The 23,450-nt window shown below is 38.2% G+C and overlaps 1 protein-coding gene across 4 annotated transcripts in view; it reads right to left on the bottom strand.

The window, feature by feature from the left end:
• SYNE2 (spectrin repeat containing nuclear envelope protein 2) overlaps positions 1-23,450 on the bottom strand; it is a 315,802-nt gene that overhangs the window by 247,280 nt on the left and 45,072 nt on the right. For all 4 annotated transcript variants that reach the window (XM_081509857.1, XM_081509858.1, XM_081509859.1 and 1 more), the window contains exon 2: positions 15,817-15,945. In XM_081509857.1, coding sequence (XP_081365983.1) covers positions 15,817-15,895 — 79 coding nt within the window. In that variant the 5' untranslated portion in view covers positions 15,896-15,945. The remainder of the gene's footprint in view (positions 1-15,816; positions 15,946-23,450) is intronic.

Raw genomic sequence — 23,450 nt, 5'->3', positions numbered from 1 at the left:
CACACACAAGCTGTGAGCCTCAGTCTTCTCATCTGTAAAATGGGGATAGTAGTGCCTACCTCAGAGTTGTTAAAAGAGGATTAAACACTTGTGATGTAGATCAGAGATCAACAACTGATAACCCCAAAGGCCAAATGTAGCCTATCACCTATTTTTGTAAATAAAGTTATTTTGGAACACAGACACATTCATTTATTTACATATCGTCTGTAGCTACGTTCATGCTAAAATGGCAAATTGCATAGTTGCGGCAGAGACCATATGGATCTCCAAGTTAAAATATTTACTACCTTGTTCTTTCCAAAAATGTCTACCAATCCTTGGCCCAGACTATGCTCAAGCTATACAAATGAATATTAGCTACAACATGGATGAATGTTGAAATCATTATGCTAACTGAAAGAAGCCATCACGAAATACCACATATTATATGATTCCATTTATCCAGAATAGGACAATCTATAGACACAGAAAGTAGATCAGTGGTTGTTCAGGGCTGATGTGAGGAGGAGAGTGTTTTGGAATAATATTGAAAGGGTATGGGGTTTCTTTGTGGGTGTGGGGATGATAAAAACATTCTAAAATTAAGTGTGATGGTTGCACAACTTTGTGACTATACTAAAAATGACTGAATTGTACACTATAAGTGGGTGAGCTGCATGGTATGTGAATCACTTCTTGAATTATATCTCTATAATGCTGTTACCACCAAAATAGCAGCTAAGACCTGTGAACTTCTTTGATTACTATCTGCTTCCTCATTAGCCTGTGAGCCCCAGGAGAGCACAGGCCAACCCTGATTTTCCTCCTCACATTGCGTGCAGTACGTACCCCAGCGCATTTCATGTTGTTCGGATTCAAAAAGTATTTGTTGGTTATCTGGCTGGAAGGTGCGAGTGGGGCTTTGCTGCTGTTTTTCCCCTGTCAATCCAGAGATTTAAGGTCTTAGTTGGCTGGGAAACTCTGTGACACACAATAAGGAATTTCTGCTCTGGGCCTTAGCATGTAGGATCCAGCCAGGTCGTGTAGCCACATGAGGCAACCACGCCCTCATGCAAACACCTGAGACCTTCACACTGAAGCTTTTGTTTCCAGTCACTCGGAACACAGCTCCTGGTCTCTGCAAAAACAAACCTTGCATTTCCAGCCCATGAAAATGAGCCCGCAATGCAGATTACATGCCTAGGATCTGAGGAGCTTTTTGTTTCTCTTCTTTCTTACCCTCTTCTGACTCACCTGGGTTGCTCAATAAAAAATATCTGTGGAATGAACAAATCAAAGAAATGACTACATTTCTTTTAACACATATTTCTCACTCCCTACTACTTTTTAACAACCACATTAACACCGTGAGCACTTTTCTTGTGAAAATCACCTTCCTCTGAAGGTGTGAGCCTGAACATCTTCCATTTGAGCCAGCAGTCCAAACACCTCTGACTTCTGAGTTAAAAAGAGCCACAGTGAGCTAAAGGGATGGTGCTGTGGATTACAAATCTAGGATTCTTACACTTTTGAAAGCCAGCTAATCACCTGGAGGTCAGAGGTTAAGTGCAGGGTTCTATGCCCCAGTTCCCAGAGATTCTGACTGAGGGGGATCACACAGCTCACTCTGAGAAACCCCTCGTTAAAGTAATTAGATGGGTTTATACGTGTGACTTATTCTTGAGAAAATACAAGGGAACAGGAAGGACCTGGCAAAAACAGTAATGAAATAATAAACTCTGAGATGTTAACATAATGAATTAATAACTCAAATATAAATCTATTCTAACTTATGAGGCTCCTAAGACACACTTCAAGGGACTCAGAAGGCATGCCATGTCCAGGAATAAGTAGGACTCAAGGGTAAGGAACAATGAGACTACTTCCTTAAACTTTCCGGGAATGGTAACCCACTCCAGTCTTCTTCCCTGGAGAATCCCATGGATAGAGGAGCCTGGCAGGTTACAGTCCATGGGATCCCAGAGATCGGACATGACTAAGCAACTAAATTTTCATTTTCATTTCTAGTCAAGTGCTCAGGCAGGCATTCTGTAAATGAGAAAACTGTAGATACAAAAGATGAAGGATTTGTAGCCACTCATGCAATAAGCATTTATTGAAAATCGACTATGTCCTGGATACTGTGCTCTAGATGTCACATCTGGCTGAGAGAGATACTCAAATCCAGATGTGCCTGATACCAAAATCCACGTTCTTTTCATTATAATTAAAAATCAGCTGAGATGCCAGATCTATGTCTCCTCCAGCTAGCACCCTATTTCTCTCCTCCCTTTTAAACCCAAACTTCTTGAAGGAATTGTCTACCCTGGCTGTCTTTACTTCCTCACCTACCACTCACTTCTCAACCCACAAAAATCTGGCTTCTTCCCCTGCCTCTCCACTTAATTCTCAACTGGGCCACTTATAATATGCCCACCGCTAACCTCATGGATACTTGTCAGTATTTTCTGGACTCCTGAAACTTTTGATACTATTTACTACCTTCTCCTTCTTGAAATATTCTTTTAGGATTCTTTTAGAATTCTTTAATTCTCAGCTGGTTTTCTTTCTACTTCTCTGAACACCCCTTCCAAGCCCTATTATGGGTTTGTTTGGCTTCTTTTATCTCTGGAATGTTCTATCTAGGCCCTTCTTCTCTTTTGCTAGATACTGTCATCTACTCCCAGGGAACCAATTACCATTTATACACCCATCACTTCCACATCTTTACCTTCAGCCCAGGTGTCCATTTCTCCTGAGCTGTGTGTATGTTTACCCACTATCTTCTGGGTATCTCCACTTAATTATTGCAGGGACACTTCAAACTCAACATTTCCAGAACTGAGTTACCATCTCAACCAACTCCCTCTCTATCAAAGTTGTTCTGCATATTTTCCCCAGTGAATGGTTCCATCGTCTGTTTGTTTGCTAAAGAATAAACCTGAGTCATCTTTGATACTTGCTTCTCCCTCCCTTTCCCACACCCACTCAATCAAAAAGCCCTGATAATTATCTCAATAAAACTGAAAATAAAGTAAAAATTTTTTCATATGACCTCCCTTATATGTGGATCCTTTAAAAAAAAAAAAAAAAGAGGGGCTACAAATGAACTTATTTACAAAATAGAAGTAGAGTCACAGATGCAGAAAACAAATGTATGGTTACCAGGGCGTGAAGGGGAAGGAATCAATTGGGAGATTGGAATTGGGATATATACACTATTATATATAGAACAGATAACTAATAAGGACCTACTGTATAGCTCAGGGAACTCTACTCACTACCCTATAATGGCATATATGGGAAAAGAACCTAAAAAAAAAAAAAAGAGGGGGTATGTGTACATGTATAACTGGTTCACTTTGCTGTACACCTGAGACTAACACAACACTGTAAATCAACTATACTCCAATAAAAATTTTAAAAATAAATAAATAAAATAAAAATTTTAAAAATTCAAAGCTCTGAAAATTGGGCCTATTAGCTATCTCTGGATACCCATTTCTCTCTGTCTGTACTGGCGCCTCCTAGATCAGGACACCATTATGTCTCAGTTAGACTGCAGTAACAGACTCAACTGGTCTTCTGCCTTCACATCCCATCCCATACGACCACACCCCACAGCTCCCCCTGGGTGATTTCTACATCAGCAGTTCTGAATAAGCCTCTACTCAGAATGCTTCTGTTGCCTTCTCTTGGTCTTAAGAAAAATGTCAAACCGCTATACGCTTACATGACCTCATTTTTTTTAAAAAAAAATTAGCGTCTTTATTGAATTTCTTACAATATTGCTTCTGTTTTATGTTTTGGTTTTTTGGCTGAAGGCATGTGGGATCCTAGCTCCTCAGCCAGGGAACAAACCCACACCCCCTGCACTGGAAGGCAAAGTCTGAACCATGGGACCACCAGGGAAGTCCCTACATGCCTTCATCTTTTCACACTCTCCTTCAAACTAAACTTCAGACTCACTGAACACCCATTTCCTTGAATGTGCCATGATCAGACATCTTCTGGCTTTGATACGCTGTCACCACTGCCTGAAATCCGCTTTCCATCTTCAGCCTTCTCAACCGTTAACACATGTTAGGTCTAAGCTTAGAAATCACTTCCTATGGGAAGCTCTCCCTGATCCTCAAGTCTGAGTGAGGTGTTCCTACTCGGAACTTCTACAGCACCATGTCACCGCTCTCCTGTAGCACACATCATACTATACTGCCGATATCTTTGTTTCAGGACAGCAAAAGCTATGAGCCATTCCCTGTGCTCAGCACAGTGTCTTATACATCATAAGCATTTAAAAAAAATAACTCACTGAGTAACAAATAAATAAATGAATGGGGCCCTAGGAGAAAACAAACCTATACTTAGGAAAAGCATAACCATTAATAGAGTAGTATCTCTTACTTAAAAAAATCCTATGCTTTCTTTCAACAAGTACCTGACATCATCCAAATTTCTTGAAATGTTAAGTCACTCTTTCTATTCCCTCACCTCTCATTTTCTCCTTAACTCACTCCAGTCAGGCCTCTGCCTTACCACCTGAGTGTAGCGAATGTGTTTGAGCCACCAACTGACTCTATGAGCCCAAATCCAGTGGCCATTTGTCTACTCAACACAGTTGACCATACCTTCTTCTTGCGGTATCTTCATGGAGGGGTTTCCAGCCCATCAGCTTACCTAGTTTTCCTTCTTTGGCTTTGACCAATCCTCAGTGTTCTTTGCCTGCTCCTCCCTCTTCTGTTTGACCTCTGACCATCACAAGACCCCAAAGGGCCGCTCTAGCTCCACAGGTGATCTCAGTCTGTGGCTTTAAAAGTAAGCACACCAGCCGTATGCTGATAGCTGTCAAGTCTCTAGAACTCTGAATCCTGATATCCAGTCATCTACTTGACATCTCCATTTGGATATCAAATAAGCATCTCATATCTATCGTGGCAAAAACAAATGCTTGATTTCCCCCAAAAGTTGTTTATCCACCAAACTTCTTCATCATAATACATTATGTAACCAATTGCTCAACTGTTCAAGGCAAAAATTTAGAAATTATCCTTAATTTCTCCTATAATTCACCCCCACACATCCCAACATTCACAAATATCCTTTGGGGGAAAAAAAAAAAATCCATGGTTCTTCAGCCCATTGCTACCACCCTGGTCCAAATTCTATGATATCTCACCATAGCTACAACAAAACTGGCTTTCCTGTTTCCCCTCCCACTCGCAGATAATCCCCTCTCCACCCAGCAGCCAGAGTGACCTTTTGGAAAATGTACATCAGATCATGTTACTCCCTTGATTAAAATTTTCCAAAGGTTTCCCTTCCTCACACTTTAACCTTAGAGCTGACGAATCCGTGCCTGACCCAGCTCTGCTTTGCCTTGCTCTCCAATACCAATCACACTGCCCCTCGTCCACCACAATCCAACCACACCAGGCTCCCCTGGCTCCACAAATTCACCAGGTTTGTTTCTATTTCTGAGCTTTTCCTTGAGCCATTGCCTCAGACTAGAATGTTCTTCCCTAGTTCTTTGCACAGCAGCTCCAATGTTATTCAATCTCTCCTTAAGTGTCTTCTCCTTCTCTGACAACCTGATCTAAAGAAGACACCCAAACAATTACATAAATCCATTTTTAATATTTTATATTTTTGTTAATTATTTATTGTTTGTCTCTCTAATTGAAAAGCAAGCATCATGGACACATGAAGTTTGTTGGAGTCGTTCACCTCAATAATCTCACAACCCAAAAGAGTGTTTGATTAAAAAAAAATAGTGCTTGATACAAGTGGGTTTTCAAGAAATACACGTTGCATGAATATATTAATGAATAGATTGACCTGTATTCATAAAAACTGTAATTATGCAATGAAGCAGTTCAGTGCGAATTCACCTGTACTTTTGAAACATTTTGTTTTGAAGACATCAAACCACCCTGGAAGTTCTGCCAAGTAAACATTCAAACGGAGGCAGACGGAGGCACACAGCAGAACTAGTTTCCACTATGAATACCCTTAACTGATGACAGGGCCAACAACGCCAACGTTTTGGAAAGATCTTCCATGTTACTCAAATTTGAGAAGGGCCGCTTGTGCTCTGTATTTGAACCAAATGCCTTTGACTGTATAACATTTCTCTGCCCATGTGATTGGCAGTCCCCTGTGTAGCAAAGGCTGAAAGGACCAAAGCAAAACCTGAGGGTGCTGCCCCACCCCAGAGGCAGACAGCAAGTGTGTGTAGCTACTGGTCTCCCTTTTCCTCCCATGCTCATTCAACACGTGTCACTTCAAAGACCATGAATGACCAGGAGAGACTGACCAGGAGAGATTATTCACCCAGACTCTCACACCTCTCCTGTAAAGATACACACATGGAGAACGTCACTCACTGCATTTCTGTAATAAATCATTCATAGCCTTTATCTACCATTTTTAAATGACTCTAAAAATACCTGGTGGTTATCAGTCGACTTCACCTCCCATACATACTGAGAACAACAAACACCAGTTAGCTTTTACCAAGTTTCTCTGCTGAACATTCTAGTAAAATGGAACCGTTTGGAAGAATTATAATCACCAATGATGAAACCAGATGAGGGAAGTAATCCCTTGAAGGGGCACATTTATAGTGACCTCTTTTAGAGTATAAAATCACACACAAAAACTACTAAATGGTTGTAAATTAATCTCTCATATTTCTTTCAAACTTTACCATTTCCTAAGGGGAAATCATTTTGAGTTTTATTTTTTCTAACATACTACTTCAAGCTCCGAATAAGTACACCCCCTCCCAACACACAGGCATACACAAATGCTCAGGAAAAAAAAAAAAAAAAATCTTGTATCTCCCATGGGACTAATTAAAAAGGATTCTGATTTCTATAAGGAATGAATGAGATCTTTGTTAACCTACTTTAACAGGACTCTTAAATGACCCTGGATTTATCTTGCCCTACTTTTCAAAATGTAACTGACCCAGAATAAAGTAAGCTTATCCCCAAACTCCTGGCAAAAACAGAACCAAAGTTCCCAGAAGACGAAACAGTATATACCACTAAGGGGCGGCGGTGGAGGGGGGAAAAGGACCTTCCCCTGAAAAACACTGTTCACTGCAAACACTACTTCTTACAGAGCTATTGTGCTTTTCATTTAATTGAAATATTTTTAAGATTATGAAGCTTTACAATATGAAGGTTAATAATCCTCCAAAAAAGAAAAAAAAAACATAGCAGAAGACCTCAGCTATTATGATTTCAGAAATTTTCTGGAAGGTTTTTTGTTGGAACAGTACAGCACTGATAGCTGATGAAGGACTATAACTTAATTAATTTCTCTGGGTGTAACAATCATCTAATTGGCAAAAAGAAGAAAGTCAGAGATAATTTGCTTTTATTCATAATAATGAAGCAGTCTGCCTTGGTTAGAGGAGCAAAAATACTGTCTGCACATTTCTTACTCTTCATTCATCAGTTCCATCAAAATCCCACAGTGGGGACCTGAGTGCAAAAGGGCAGAAATTCTACTCAAAAGCATTTTATTAAATCTACTCCTCTTTCTCAGACTTCACACAGCTTCATTCACTCACTGTCATAAGGCTGAATAGAATTTCTCTCAGAAACATGATACTAAAACACTACTGAGCCCTTAAACGTCACATACACACCTCACTGGCTTGTTTCTAAAGAAAGCTATATTTCTATCCTGCCTAATTTTCCTGCCCACAGAACAATTCTTCAAATTCACGGTACTTTATATATGTTTTTTCCTTCTAAATTAAATTTTTACTTTATATTGGAATATAGTTGATTTACAATATTGTTTTAGCTTCAGGTGTATAGCAAAGTGATTCAGTTATACATACATCCATCCTTTTTCAGCTTCTTTTCACATATAGGTTATTACAGAATATTGAGTTCTCTGTACTATACAGTAGGTCTTTGTTGATTATCTTTTTTTATATATAGTAGTGAATATATATTAATCCCAAACTCCTTATTTATACTTTTATATTGGAATGGCCACTCATCTTTTCATTACACAGTTGTTTATTAAAAGCCTAAAACATGTCAGAAATATCACTGGCAATAAAGATACAAGATTTCCTATGCAGGGCACCTAACACACACTTAGAGGAACTCAGAAGGCTGATTGGAACAAGTGATGTCCAAAGGAGAAAGGAAACTCCAGGATAAGAAACAATTACAGAGGGTTCAGCAGGAAAAACTCCAGTGACGTTCTTATTTGTAGTATTTGTTGACGTCACTTTCACCTGACATCGATAGGCAAAAGCACAGCTTGGCTACACATCTCTGGCAGGTGCTCAGTCTATTCATCTTTGCAGCCTTAACATCCTACCTGTGGTTAGCATCCAGTGTTTACTGAACTGAATACAATTCAACATTACATCACATAAGTATGCTTATAATCTAACTCAATGAACATGAATATTTTCTAATATTATTAAAAATTATACTTAAATTGAAAGCCACCTTTCAGATGGATACTCAGTAAATCATGAATAAATTAGAGTAATAACTATAGAGACTCACATTTCACTGCTCAGTCCACAAAGCAATGTCTACTCAGAAGGCATAGAGGGCTTTTCAGTCTTTTAAAATATGTCATCTGGAAGATGACAGCACTAAATAAAACATATGAGCACTGTTTGAAACAACACAGTAAGTTGGCTGAGCGTGGTTTTATACAGGTTCATGCAGATGATTAACCATCCACTGGCATTTTAGCAGGACTGCATGAAAGTTAATTCCTCATATGGTGCAAAGGTAATAGAATATACACTCCTTCCTAGTCCTTTGTCTAATGGATGATGATATTCTATATTCTAATACTGTTGTTCTAAAGAGGTATCATGGGCCCACCTCATTTTTCAAAACAAAATAATGTGCTCCAGGTACATAAATTTCTTGTGTCCTTTTATGGCCCCCAAATTATCACATTTATGTGTTAAAAAGAAAAATATGAAATATATTAATTGTCCAAAATAATTCAAAATTGTCACAGCTGCCACTTAAAATATCATGAGTCAGCCTAGTCAGTCAATTTCATTTTTTTTTTTGGAAGTATAGTTGATTTAAAATATTGTGTTAAATTCCATGTGTCAGTTTCACTCACTATTAATTTGACTTTCAAATGGGTCTTCTACCTGTGTTATGCTTTTAAGCTTTCCACAACATAGGAAGTTCTCAAGAAAGTTTCTTTGAAAACAGGATCTTTTATCTACAACAATTTATTTTAAACACCTTGATATAAAATAGTATTTAATGATCTTATTATTTGATGCTATTATAATAGTGAAAACACACTATATCAAAAGGGAGGTCTTTGGACATTTTAGTTGCTACTGCTTTATTTCAAGCAGCTCAGCTTCTAACTTTGGCTCTTCTTCATCTTATTATCCATAGTCAATATTTGCAGGGTCACATTATACTATATTATATATTATAATTGCAGAGTCCACCTAACAGTTTCTCATCTGTCCCATACTTTCCTACTCACCACTGTCACTCGAATCCAAGCCATTATTACCCAACACCCAAATATTTGCAAAGCTTTTATTTTTTACTTAATTTTTATTGGACTACAGTTGTTTTACAGTGTTGTGTTACTTTCTTGCTGAACAGCAAAATGAATCGTCATACCTATACATTTATCCATTCTTTGTTAGATTTCCTTCCCAATTAGGTCACCACAGAGTACTGTGCAGAACTCTCTAGTTAGTTTCTCCAACTTCACTTTCTCATCCCTCTCAAGTCTTCCCATACCTCAAAGTCAGATTAGTCTCAAAAGGCACAATTCTGACCATGGACCCTGTCCTCTCCTTCTCAAGACCCATAGCTACCCGCTACCTAAAAGCATAATCCTCAAACTTCTTGAGCTTGAATTCAACTCCCTCCAGAATCTTCATCTCAGGAATGCTACTGAAGGGATTCCTCCTTTGGTCTCAAAATTAAACAAAATAGCAAAGAAAATCCCATACAACTTGAAAACTCAGTGGTATTATTTAACTTTACCCCTTACTGCTTCTATAATCATATCTGCCCGATACATCAAAGAATTATCCTCTGAACATAACTTTCCCACCTGATGAGCTTAGCAGAGATGTTATTTCAGACAAAAAAAAATGTAGTTACTATTCTCTTAGGATAAAAGGGAACGAAGCACCTATTATTTTGCCAAGTAAGAAATCCAATGGAAAGGTGTAAAGAAATTCTATAATGGAAACCTCGGTTAAGCAAATAGCAGCCATTTATTTCTCATTTTAAATAGCTTGAACTTTCATATATATAATTTATTGCAAATGTGCACCATCCATAGTAGCACAAAATGCCTAAACTAAAATAAATTTCATTTTTTTACATTAATCTGCTCAAATTCACAAATTCCATTTCCTTTTCCTCCCTCAAATCCAACCATTTCAATGCTGTTATCCTCATTACACTAAGAGAAATCTCTCTTTACAAAAAGGACCCTTGAAAATCCCTCCATAAAGACATTTTCTCAAAGATCACAAAAATGATGAACAAAGACAAAGACAAAGTTGCTTGTTTATTGTCCTGCTCTATGAATTTCAGCAAGGCACTGCCTGATTCCTTAGGTCTGATGCCTTGTTGGCCCTGCGCACATAAGATACCTGTTTTCATAGCATATCAACAATGATTCACCACATTTCAATGCAGACATTTCAATCTTTCCTTGAGCATATTATTTGCAGGCAAGGTGTGGCAGTAATTGTCTCATCTTATATAAGTTTTTGGTTAAAATAAAACAGGCATTGTTAGTTAAATAGGCCTCTTTCTTCCTTTTAAAAAGGCTCTGAAATGAGGAGGAAAAAACTTTCTTATGAGCAGTCATCCTGAGCCTCTCATTTTACATAAAATCTCTTTTTCCTATTACTCCAAGGATCATTAAGCATGTGTGAATTTTGTAAAATACAAGTCAGCTTACAAAGTGGACAGAGATGAATGCTTTTAAGACTACTGCCAACAGCCTGCAGTTTGGAAGTAACTAATGTTCACAATGTTATCTATCAATTTTTTGTCTCCATAGCTAACAATCCTGCAATGAAACCAAAGTTACCATCAGAAGTACATCCAAGTTCTTTCCTTCTTTCTTCACTTCCTCCTCGCTCTCTTTCTCTCTTTCAGCAAGAAAGAATTCAGGCCAGAAGAATCATTGTAAATCTGCTAATAACAATATAGAACTTAACTCTGGGAAACCCATTCATTTCACAGGTAAGCCTTTCATTCTACAGTCACGGGAACGCCTCAGTTGAGGGTACGTCGCACAGAGTCGGACACAACTGAAGCGACAGCAGCAGCAGCAGCTAATGTGAGCAGCTCTCGTTCTGTGTAAAGCCAACTACATTATAGTATTGGCTTTCCACCTCTCCCCCTATAGAGCATATAACAGCCCCACATTCCTCTAAAGAGACCATAAAGGCAAATCATTCACACTGGCAGCACATGTATATCACATTTCCACTGCCAAACAGCCCACACTCATCTCCTATTGTAAAGCAGACTGTAATAGCCAAATATTATTAAATACATGCTACAGGAAACACTCATTTACCAGTAATTTGTTAATTATTTTGAGCTATTTGTTAGCCTGAGATTAATGTTCCTTAAAAATGCCCATCCATACTCAGCCATTAAAAAAAATACATTTGAACCGGTTCTACTGAGATGGATGAAACTGGAGCCCATTATACAGAGTGAAGTAAGCCAGAAAGAAAAACAACAATACAGTATACTAATGCATATATATGGAATCTGAAAGATGGTAACGATAACCCTATATGTGAGACAGAATAAGAGACACAGATGCATGGAACAATTTTATGGACTCTGAGGGAGAAGGTGAGGGTGGGACGTTCTGGGAGAATGGCATTGAGACATGTGTATTGTCATATGTGAAACAGAGCACCATTCCATGTTCGATGCATGTGACAAGGGCTCAGGGCCGGGGCAATGGGATGATCCAGAAGGATGAGAGGGGGAGGGAGGTGGGTGGGGGGTTCGGGAAGGGGAACACATGTAAACCCATGGCTGATTCTTGTCAATGTATGGCAAAAACTATTACAATATTGTAAAGTAATTAGCCCCCAACTAAAATAAATAAATTTATAAAAAAAAAAAAAAGAAAAGAAAAACTAAAAAAAAAAAAAAAAAAAAAAAAAAAATGCCCATCCATATTCAGGATGTGAAAGATGGCTGTAAAAATTAAAAAAAACAAAAGTTTGCTATGGGTTGACTAAAATAAGGCTAAGATTTATGTGCACTTTCCAAAGAAAGTTGTTAGGGAAATTCCCTCTTTCAGATTGTTCTCTGAACTGTGTCAGAGTGGGTGTGGTGCAGTGGAAAGAGAGCTATCCTCCAGGTCAAAACCCAGCTCTGCTGCTCGCTAGCTGCGTGACCCTGGAAGAGTAATTCCACCTTTGTGAGCCACAGCTTCCTTCCCTATATCTGGAAGATAAAATATCTACCTTACAATGTGGTTGTGAGGATCAAATGAGATAATGTACAAAAGGGTGCTGGTGTAAGCTAGAGCATGCTACGTAAAACTCGGCAGTGGGGAAGAAAGCATTTTCAAATATAACACTTATAATATGAATACTATCATAAGTGCTAAAGTAGGTGCTATGGGAGAAAAGAGAAGCGTAAATCTTAGCCAGGGGAAGAGTGGGGCTTGTGGAGGAGGCTGAGTCTGGCTAAGTTTGGGATGGAGAAGGACAGAGGAGGACTGGATGAGCTGGACTCCTGTGGAGGAGACGGCAGGGGAGCAACAACCACCTTAGCAAAAGCACACAAGCAGTGGGTGGGGTGGTGCGGGTACAACTCCTCAGGGCACTGTGGGGCTGGAGAACAGGGTGCTTGTAGGAGATGAGGGCACAGGGAAAGGTGCACAGCAAACAGCATGTGTGAGCCACCCCAAGAAGTTTACACTTTACTGTACATGTTATGTGAAACCATTGAATTGTTGTTGTTGTTGTTCAGTCACTAAGTCGTGTCTGACTCTTTGCCACCCCATGGACTGCAGCACACCAGGCTCCTCTGACCTCCACTATTTCCCGGAGTTGAAAAGAAATGTCAAAAGAAAACAAAACAAAAATCAATGAAAACCAGACTTCTGCTTTACAATTTTTTCCTGTCTAGCACACCGTTTCTACTCTAGCCTTGTGCTCCTGGACAAAAATCCTTTGGAACAAAGATTTTAACTGCAATATATACAAAGAAATTATGATGCATTTACTAAGTTCCTACTCTGTATCTCGGAGAAGGCAATGGCACCCCACTCCAGTACTCTTGCCTGGAAAATCCTATGGATGGAGGAGCCGGGTAGGCTACAGTCCATGGGATCGCTAGGAGTCGGACACGACTGAGCGACTTCACTTTCCCTTTGCCCTTTCATGCACTGGAGAAGGAAATGGCAACCCACTCCAGTATTCTTGCCTGGAGAATCCCAGGGACGGCGGAGCCTGATGGGCTGCCGTCTACGGGGTCGCACAGAGTCGGACACGACTGAAGCGACTTAGCAGCACTCTGTATCTGGCAGGCACTGTGCTAAGCCTGCATAATGTTCATCCTCAAAGCACAGGGGCAAGGTAGGCATTACAACCCATATTCTAAATATGAGGAAACTGAGACTCAAAAAAGATAAAGTCTCTTATCCAAGTTCAAAGAACTGGCAAGTGTCAGAGCCAGCATTTGAAATTAGGTTTACCTGTAGAAGTCTGCACATTGTGACTGCTTTCAGCCAACTCCACCACCACTGCCACATCTGGTAACAAGTCTGATCTTTTCCTATGAGTTTATATGTTTGATTGGTTGTTTTTGAAGTTTTATTGACTTCCAACACTATATTAGCTCCTGTTACATAACATAGTAATTAAATATTTCTCTAAGTTTCAAAAGGACCACTAAATTAAGTCTAGTTATGGTCTAAGATAAATAAGTATCAGAGGTGTAATGTACATGATAAATATAATTAACACTATTCTATGGTACATATGAAAGTTGTTAAGAGAGTAAATTCTAAGAGTTCTCATCAAATAGAACTAAATTTCTCCTATTTCTTTGATTTTGCATCTATATGAGATGATGGATGTTCACTAACCTGTGATATTCATTTCATGATGTATGTAAGTCAAATCACTAGGCTGTACACCCTCAACTCATACAGTGCTGTACATCAATTATATCTCAATAAAACCAGAAGGAAAAAAAATAAATAAATATCAGCATCAATTGATTCAGGAAAAAGAAAGAAACTGGATTTACCTGACCATTTATTGATGCACTATCTTCCTGACACGTTTTAGGTCACATGAGTTATTGTTATTCGCACGCAACCAAAACATCAGAAATAAACAACAACACTGGGTTTTTTCAGATAAATGAAAAATTGATTCCAACTACTGATGAAGAGTATATGACACCATAAAAATGTACTTACTGAGGCTTTTAAAAATTCTTACTTTAAGTACTCAACATATTATGTTTCTGAGCCTATACAAATTATATGGTGTTTATTTTTAAAGGCCAACTGACCCCTAAAGTCAAGAAGCTAATCATTAAAAACACATTTTTAGTTAAAAAGAGATATCAAAGGAAAGTCTTTCAGGGACCTTTATCATACATGATTCAAATAAATATAATGCAAAGCATGGCAACTATAGTTAACAATACTTTATTTTACATACTTAAAAGTAGCTAAGAGAGTAAATCTTAAAAGTCCTCATCACAAGAACAAAATTCTGCAACTATGTACAATAACAAATGTTAATTGGACTTATTTTGGTGATTATTTCACAAGGTAAACAAACATTGAATTTTGTTATATTGTACACCTGAAACCGATACATTGTTGTATGTCTATTATATTTCCACTTTTGAATAATAAATTAAAAATTTTTAAAAACAAGTGACTCAAACCTGTGGCTATGGCTTCTAAGTAAGAGTCTAAGAGTGTTACACAATACTGTCAATAATCTGTATACTACTTTAAAACACAGAGTTACATAAATATTTTCAAAGACTTGCCATGGCCTTATTTTTTCTGCACTAGCTAACTTTACTCAGCTCCAAGATTTGCAACAAAGGTAGAGTCTAGTGACTAATGAATTTTCAAAATACATAACAAAGATTGCCAAGAAGCATTAAAAAAATAGACAGTACTTGCATAAACTCACATAATTCATGTGACTGAAAGTTCATTCACTTTTAGTATTATTGTTATTCCTTTTTATTAGGACAAAAATAGCATATTACATTTAAAAGAGGATTTACAAAAAGATGTAAAATAAGTGTAACAATGACAAGCAAACTATGATTAACTATTTAATTTTCATTGCAAAAAAAACACATGCACTGAAGAGTAAAAAACCAAAATACCAAATTCCTCTTAGGTATTCCTTATTTTCCAAGCAGCTGAGATAGCAATAAAGATATTGAAGAATACTTAAAGCTTCTACAAATGGAAAAATACAGACATGTATACATTTTGGGCTTCCCTGGTGGCTCAGACGATAAATAATCTGCCTGCAATGAAGGAGACCAGGGTTTGATCCTTGGGTCAGGAAGACCCCCTGGAGAAGGGAATGGCTATGCACTCTAGTATTCTTGCCTAGAGAATTCTATGGACAGAGGAGCCTGGCAGGCTAGTCCATGAGGTTGCAAAGAGTCAGAAACGACTGAGCGACTAACACAACAACATGTATAGATTTTACCATAATAGAGACAGAAAGCCGTACAATTTGTGAACAGATGACAGTGAGGTTTGCATAGTTGCTGTGGGGTTACCCCAACCAACCTTAATTACCTTGCAATGAAAAATGGAGATCATCAATGCCCAAGGAAACCTGTTGGTCTTCAGCGGGAAGCACAGGACTAGTTGCCATCCTTTGACTCAGTGAGATTATATCATGTCCATCTCAGTTAAAGAAGTGAACTAAAAATAGAAGGGATAAATGCTCATTAGTACTCGGCAGCTCTGCATTTCCAGTAAATATGCACTGCCAGAAAACAACAGTAACCAGAAATCGCCATCCAAAAGAATCACAGCTTTCTAGTGAGTGCGTGCTTAGTTCATGAGGAACAAAGTGACTACGCCTTGTTTTCTGAATCATAATCAAGATTTTGCCCTATGACCTATCCAAGCCCTTCAGAGTTGCAGGCAGAACTCCACAAGGGCTAGCATTGTGGCTTCTGTACTAGCAGTGTAAAGGAAAGCTACACAATTATATTCCATAAGTTGTCCAGATGTAAAGCTGACACAAGCTGATATTTTTAGGTCTTTGTATTATATATATTATTAGCCTCCACCTATAGGAATTTTCTTTAAAACTTTTCATTTAACTTACTTCCTTTTCTGCTCCATGATGGTTGCCATTTACTGGAAACAGTAACAATTGGGTCTGTATAGTTTGCAAAGTGAAACTAAAAATATTGTACGGAAAAGAATGTTTTCATGGGTTACCTATTATATTGAATTATTTTCCCAAGTCCTTATTTTTCTCCAGTATTCTTGGGTTTCTCTTGTGGCTCAGCTGGTAAAGAATACGCCTGCAATGCGGGAGACCTGGGTTCGATCCCTGGTTTGGGGAGAGCCCTTGGAGAAGGGAAAGGCTACCCACTCCAGTATTCTGGGCTGGAGAATTCCATGGACTGTATAGTCTATGGGGTCGCAACGAGTCGGACACCACTGAGCGACTTTCACTCTCACTTGCTCTCACATTTTTTACTCTACCCCAACTTTGACTCTTAAGAAATCCTTCCAGGAAGAGTAATTCTTACCATCAACTTTTTAAAAGTACTGCTGCATGTATGTGTATGCTACTATTACTATCTTGGGGGCTGAGAATAAATCATTGACTTCTCCCATTCAGATGATGACTTTCTTATCAAAATAAACCTAACCAAATATACAAGAACACAAAACGTATCAGGGATGGAAAGAGGAATGGTAAGTGTACAGATACGTGATCAACAAAGTACAGAAAACCAGTAATGGCAGAATCTCTGTGTTGAATACATGAACATTCACTGTTAAATCTTTCAACATTGCTGTATATTAGAAATTCTTCATAATAAAATGTTGAGGAGGGGGACTAAAAAATAAATAAACCTGAGGCCAAGAGCTAGATACAATCAATCATATCTAACAGACCACTTTTTCAAAATGACAAGATCAAAAATCATTACATATCCAACAGGAGAGCAGACTTCAAAAATCTTTCAATCCTGTCTTCCTACTTGTTTATCATCTAAAATTCCTTTATCATCTCTCCCATGGATCACTGTTGTTAAAGGTTTTTACCTACCAAATAAACTATGCTTATTAATTAATAATTAATTTGTTTTATCCTCAGAAGTAAGATGAATCAGAGTCTCCCTGAGGTAACACTGTTCCTATGCTAAGTTGATACAATTCTGATTGAAATAAAAAGCTCCTTGTTAGTTCTGGCTAGTCTGTGCAGTCTGATAATTGATTACAAATGTCCTCAGTTTTTGATGTACTGAAGACCGCCACAGCCTCTTTCCATACCGAGAGCTCCTGAACCCAAAGTGGAAAGAAAATAGTTCTTCATGATGACAGGAGAAAACCTTTTTTCCAGAATCAATTTCCTAATGGCACCTGCTATTCCATGCCAGGGCTATTAAATAAAAGGACAATAGCAATAGTAGCAAACACTTATACAGAACTTACTATATAGAGATACTGTTCTAAGCACAACTGTATGAGTTAGGTACTGTTATTATCCCATATTTGAAATGACAAAACTGAGATGCCCAAATGTCATAAACATACCTTCCCAACCCAGGGATCAAACCCAGGTCTCCCACATTGCATGCAGATTCTTTACCAGCTGAGCCACCAGGGAAGCCCTGTCCATGGACATACAGTACTAAATGATGGAGTTGAGATTCGAATCCACGTGGTTTTGGTTTCAGAGTTCACGCTCTTAGCTAAAACAGGTTGTTACCTCATAGAGCTAGCTTTGTTGTTGTTGTTCAATTGCTAAGTCGTGTCCAACTCTTTGTGACACCGTGGACTGCAGCACACCAGGCTTCCCTGTCCCTCACTATCTCCCAGAGTTTGCTTAGATTCATGACCAATGTGTTGGTGATGCTATCTAACCATCTCATCCTCTGCTGCTCTCTACTTTTGCTTTCAATCTTTCCCAGCATCAGGGTCTTTTCTAATGAGTCGACTCTTTATATTTCATTAATTCCTTCTTTAATTTACTCAGCTAGCATTTATAAATATTCAATCTTTTGAGAATGACAAATGAACACATATTGAAAGAAATCTTCTAAGAAATGTATGTAGAAGGTGCTATGGAAGCAAAGGAGAGGGCACGTCCCATCATGTGAATCTGGAGATAGATGTGATACCAGCAGTGTACTTAATATAAAACAGCATCTCACTCCAAATAGTGCTGTAAGCATTATTAGGATAATACAGGGGTATTAGTAAGAATGTATCTGAGAGCTACTCATTGCCATTCAATATTAAATAAATATAAAGTATCAAAGGTAGGAGAAAAAACTTAAAAATAGAACCACAGACAGCAAATTGATAACCAGAGAATCAAGAAAATGTTCCTGTGCTAGACTGGCATGTAGGATCCACTGTCTTCTATCTTAAAGTCATAGGAAAAAACAGTATTTGTAAAAAGAAAGTATAGACCTTAAAAATAACTATTTGTCTCTTACATTTCTGTTTTTAGCAGTGAAAATTTATTAATGAACAAGTCAATAAAATGTAATAATTTTTATGAATTTTTCTAGAGTTTCTAAAAAATGTAAATAAAAAGTAAAACCAGAGAACTTCCTGGTGGTCCAGTGGTTAAGATTCCATGCTCTCACTGCCAAGGGCCTGGGTTCGATCTGTGGTTGGGGAACTATGATCCCACAAGCTGGGGTGCAGCCAAAAAAAATTTAAAAAAAAAGAATAAAGTAAAACCAAACTGTGAAGACGGAATCAATTACAAGTGTTAGATTACTGATCCAAATATTGTTTTAGTACAATTATTTATCAAAACACACTACAGAGGCCAAGAGGATCTAACTGAAGACAAGGTATGATGACATTTCCAGGGTAATTGTTTTGGGTGAGAAACAGTTAACATCTCCAGAGAGGAATATATTTGCTAAATGGGGCTCATGAAAAACTGGAACAGAATAGAGAAGAAAAGCTTTGAGAGATGTGTCTGGATCCAAATTGAGAAGCTAGAAAGAGTATGAGAAAGGGAAAGCAGAAAGAGGAATGAGGCTGGGCCAGGTACTCAATGAGTCACAAGCATCTATCAGTGAAAATCCTGAGGGCCATCCTGTTATCTGCCTTCCGACTTCCCCGTGCGGAGCACAAAGGCTGCCTTCACAGGTGGGATTACAAGACAAAGGCGCTCTCTTCCCATGCAGTCCTCCTGGTCTACTTTTCCTTTTCAAATAAAGGTTACAATTATGTAACATCAGGGTTCGGAAGGAAAATAATGAATCATCTTCAGGGACATACCAGAGATTAGGTAAAGAATTCATGTAGTGGCATTAAAGACTCAAAGATCAAGTAAAAGCACGCGAAACTGCGTTTTTAAAATCCATCTAAATTAATGCATGTGCTTTTATAAATGGCATAAGCTATTTTGAAAGGACTGTGGTTTGCTTATGCCATATATCTTAGTATGCATCCGGTATCTCTAAAACCTCAAAGCACTAGAGAATTTCCCTTTTTAAGAGAAATCTTGGCATTTACTTTGGATTACTATGATTAGAATGTTTACAACTCAAAAGTGAAATCTGAATAGAAATCATTTCTAACTGATGGAATTTTAGTGATTTTTATTAAATATTTTCTTCCTTTCACTTATCTGCATTTTTAAAATTTCAAATGATGAATGCCTATTTCTGCTGCAATAAGAAAAATGCTTTTACTTTTATTTTGATGAAATGACAAGTGAGGAATAAGGTATTAGTTAGTTCAGGGTCAGTTCTCCAATCCATTTGCTATGAAAACTGTATATCTATTATAGCTTCTTAATGAGAAAAATAATCTCTTGGCACAAATAAAATATTAGAAAAACTCTTGAGTTTGTCAGAAATTTGTAGAAAGGATTGCTAAAAGTCATTTTGGTAGCTCAAAAGGCTTCATTTTCTCATTATTATATAGTTTGCTAATGAGCAAAAGCTATTCTAAGAGCACTGAAAAAAGCACTGTCAATGAGGAGAAAGACTTCTATATCATCTTCAAAATTTGATTGGAAAGTGTATGTACCATAGCAGGACATGTTAAGTACATGTACAGAGTTCTTTAACAGAGTGGTTTAAATGTCAACATTTTCCCTGGGGTACCTCCCTATTCTTTTTTCTGTTCTTTCAGCTGCACCATGTTATTTATGGCCCAGCTAGGAATTGTAAAGGATCTCCCTTTTGTCAGTTAAGATATTGAGTTTGTCCTAGCAACTGACAATTATTAACTCCAGTCTGCCTACAAGCTCACAGAAGAAAAGTTGATGACATATTTGCAATAAGTTTCTTCATCTTTTTCCCATTAACTTTCCCTAATTCTGTTATTACTTTTCATCTTTATTTGACCAGAAGCAATTGATGTAAATTATCAGATCCACTGATTTTTAAGGTCCACTCTATCTGCTTTCAGATACTATTTTTCTAATGACCAGCACAAAATGCCAGAATAATCAACCTTAATTATACACCACACTTTTAGAAAACAAACATGTAGCAGTTCTCTGGATATGATATTGCTACTCTTGCTACCTCACAACAAAGCAGTGTCACTCACCAGCCAATATCAACTGTGCTGCTAAACCACCCACGACCATCACGATAACAGCACTCTGAGTGAATGCAGCCACTTTCCTAAAAGAGTCTTCTGTTGGCCTTGTGAAAGTTGCTCAGTCATGTCCAACTCTTTGCAACCCCATGGACTATACAGTCTGCGGAATTCTCCAGGCCAGAATACTGGAGTGGGTAGCCTTTCCCTTCTCCAGGGGATCTTCCCATCCCAGGGATCAAACCCATGTCTCGCGCATTGCAGGCTGATTCTTTACCAGCTGAGTCACCAGGGAAGCCCCAAATAAGTTCCAAATGCTCTGAACTGCAGTGTCCACTGCCACAGAAAGGGAATAATACACATTTTACGTATTGGATTTCAGTGAAGCACATGAAACTAAAAACTACAGTAGTAACTAATATCTACTAAATGCTTACTATGGTAGATGTACTACAGTATATAAACAGTATTTACTACAATCCAGGAAATGACTTTATCCAGATTAGCCCATTTCTTAATTGGCAGTAAAAATTAAAAGCTAGTGACAATATAAAAATGAAGAGTAAAAAAACAAGGATAAAAACCTGCAATGCTATAAAACCTGATATGTGAAATCAGCACAGATCTAGAAAGCATGCATTCAGGAATTAATTGTTTTTCATTTTTATCGGCCTATTTTAACCTAGAAATTCTGCCCTAGTACTCCACAATCCAATTTTTAAAGCTCATCATCCCCCCAGCAAAAGTTCTCTGCCTTTGTTACTACCATAACACCAGTCTCCCAAAAAACCTGGAGAGATCTTTAAGTTGTAAGTACTGGCAGTGGCTTGGGTTTTTTTCATATATATATACATATTCATTCCTTTTGCCGTCACCTCTCCCCACAATCCCATTCTGCTGTGCTTAGTCGCTCAGTCATGTTTTAGAATTCTTTGCAACTCCATGGACTGTAGCCCACCAGGCTCCTCTGTCCATGGGGATTCTCCAGGCAAGAATACTAGAGTGGGTTGCCATTTCCTCCTCCAGGGGATATTTCCAACCCAGGGATCGAACCCAGGTTTCCCACATTGCAAGCTGATTCTTTACCGTCTGAGCCACCAGGGAAGCCTGACCCCATTGCTTTGTTCCTAAATTGCTCCCAAAGGCTTTTGTATTAACTCTAGCTTCACCACCTGTATCTTTGAAGCATCCCAAAGACGTCTAGGTAGTGAGATACTGCAGAAGCTGAAGATGAAACACAGGCCTGAAAATCAATGGAACTGAGTGTGTTGAACATCAAGACTGGTAGCAAGATTTCAGACAAGTATACACAGCAACAGTAGGACTCCAAGCCCTCACCAACCCCACCTACTTCATGAGCACTGGTAGATGGACCTGCTCCCCAAACCACTTGCTCTACCCACAGGTGGGATTTCAGAGGATCCTTTTCTGGAGAAAGAAAAGCCCTTAGGAAAGACTCTAGAGACTGATATTTCGGGTTCCTCAATAGGAAAGTCAGTTCCATGCCAAATCACCCTACTATGATTTTCCACTAATTGAATTCTTTCAAATTTGGGGATATTTTATAATTTTCATATTAAAATGCTGGGAGGAAAAGCTTATTACAGTAATCCAGATGATGATGGCTAAGATTAGGGCTAAATGAATAGAAGGAGTAAGTGGTCAGGTTCTAAGTATATGTTGAAGATGGTGCCAACAAGGTTTTCTGATTGATTTGATGTCACATGTGAGAGAAAGAGAAGAATAAAACATGACTCTTAAATTTTTGACCTAGGCAACAGAAAGGATGGAGAGGCCATGAGTTGAGCCAGACAGAGAAGGCTGTGGATGGAGCAGGTTTGAGGGCAAAGCAAAATTTCCAGGTTTGAAATATCAGATGTACATCAGACATCGGTTCTGAATCCAGGTGATTGTGTACACTCCATTTTTTTTTCAAAGTAAATGTTTCATGTCCCATGGCAAATTAAGTCAACAGGATCAACTCAGACCAGGAAGATGGAGTTTGGCAAGACAATAAGACAGGAACAGTGTACTATGAAAAAATATATAAGTGATGTATTTTAAAAGATCAATAAAAGGGTTAGAAAATTAAATAAGGACATCTCCGATAAACAAAAGGAAGAAAAATAGAAAAAAAAATAGAAAATTTAAAGGGCCAATCCAGTGGCTCTAACACAGAAATAAGAAAACAGAGGGAGAAAATTATCAAAGAAGATTTTCTAGAACTAAAGAACAAGTATTATAAAAGTACAATGAGTGGCCAACAAAATAAAAATTTTTAAAGACTCTCAGCAAAACGCATGGTTGCAAAATTTCAGAATAGCAAGAGTAAAGAACCTCCCAGAGTATAAAAAACAGACCATATACCAAGGAAAAAGAATCGAAAGAGCATCAGACTCTGTATAAGCCATACTGGACGATAGAAGACAGTGAGAAACATCTTAAAAATTCTGAGAAAAACTAAACATAAGAGCTTAAACAATAAAACTTTTAGAAAAAAACATAGGGCAGGGGCTTCCCTTGGGGCTCAGCAGTAAAGAGTCCGCCTGCCAATGCAGGAGACAAGGGTTTGATCCCTGGTCTGGGAAGAGCCCACATGCTGCAGAGCAACTAAACCCATTCACCACAACTACTGGGCCTGTGTTCTAGAGCCCAAGGAA

This window comes from Giraffa tippelskirchi, chromosome 7 (genome assembly GCF_054371585.1).
Source record: "Giraffa tippelskirchi isolate mGirTip1 chromosome 7, T2T-mGirTip1v1.2.pri, whole genome shotgun sequence".
Taxonomy (NCBI): Eukaryota; Metazoa; Chordata; class Mammalia; order Artiodactyla; family Giraffidae; genus Giraffa; species Giraffa tippelskirchi.
The sequence above is the reverse complement of the archived record's forward strand: the minus strand, read 5'-3'. Positions and strand labels throughout refer to the sequence as shown.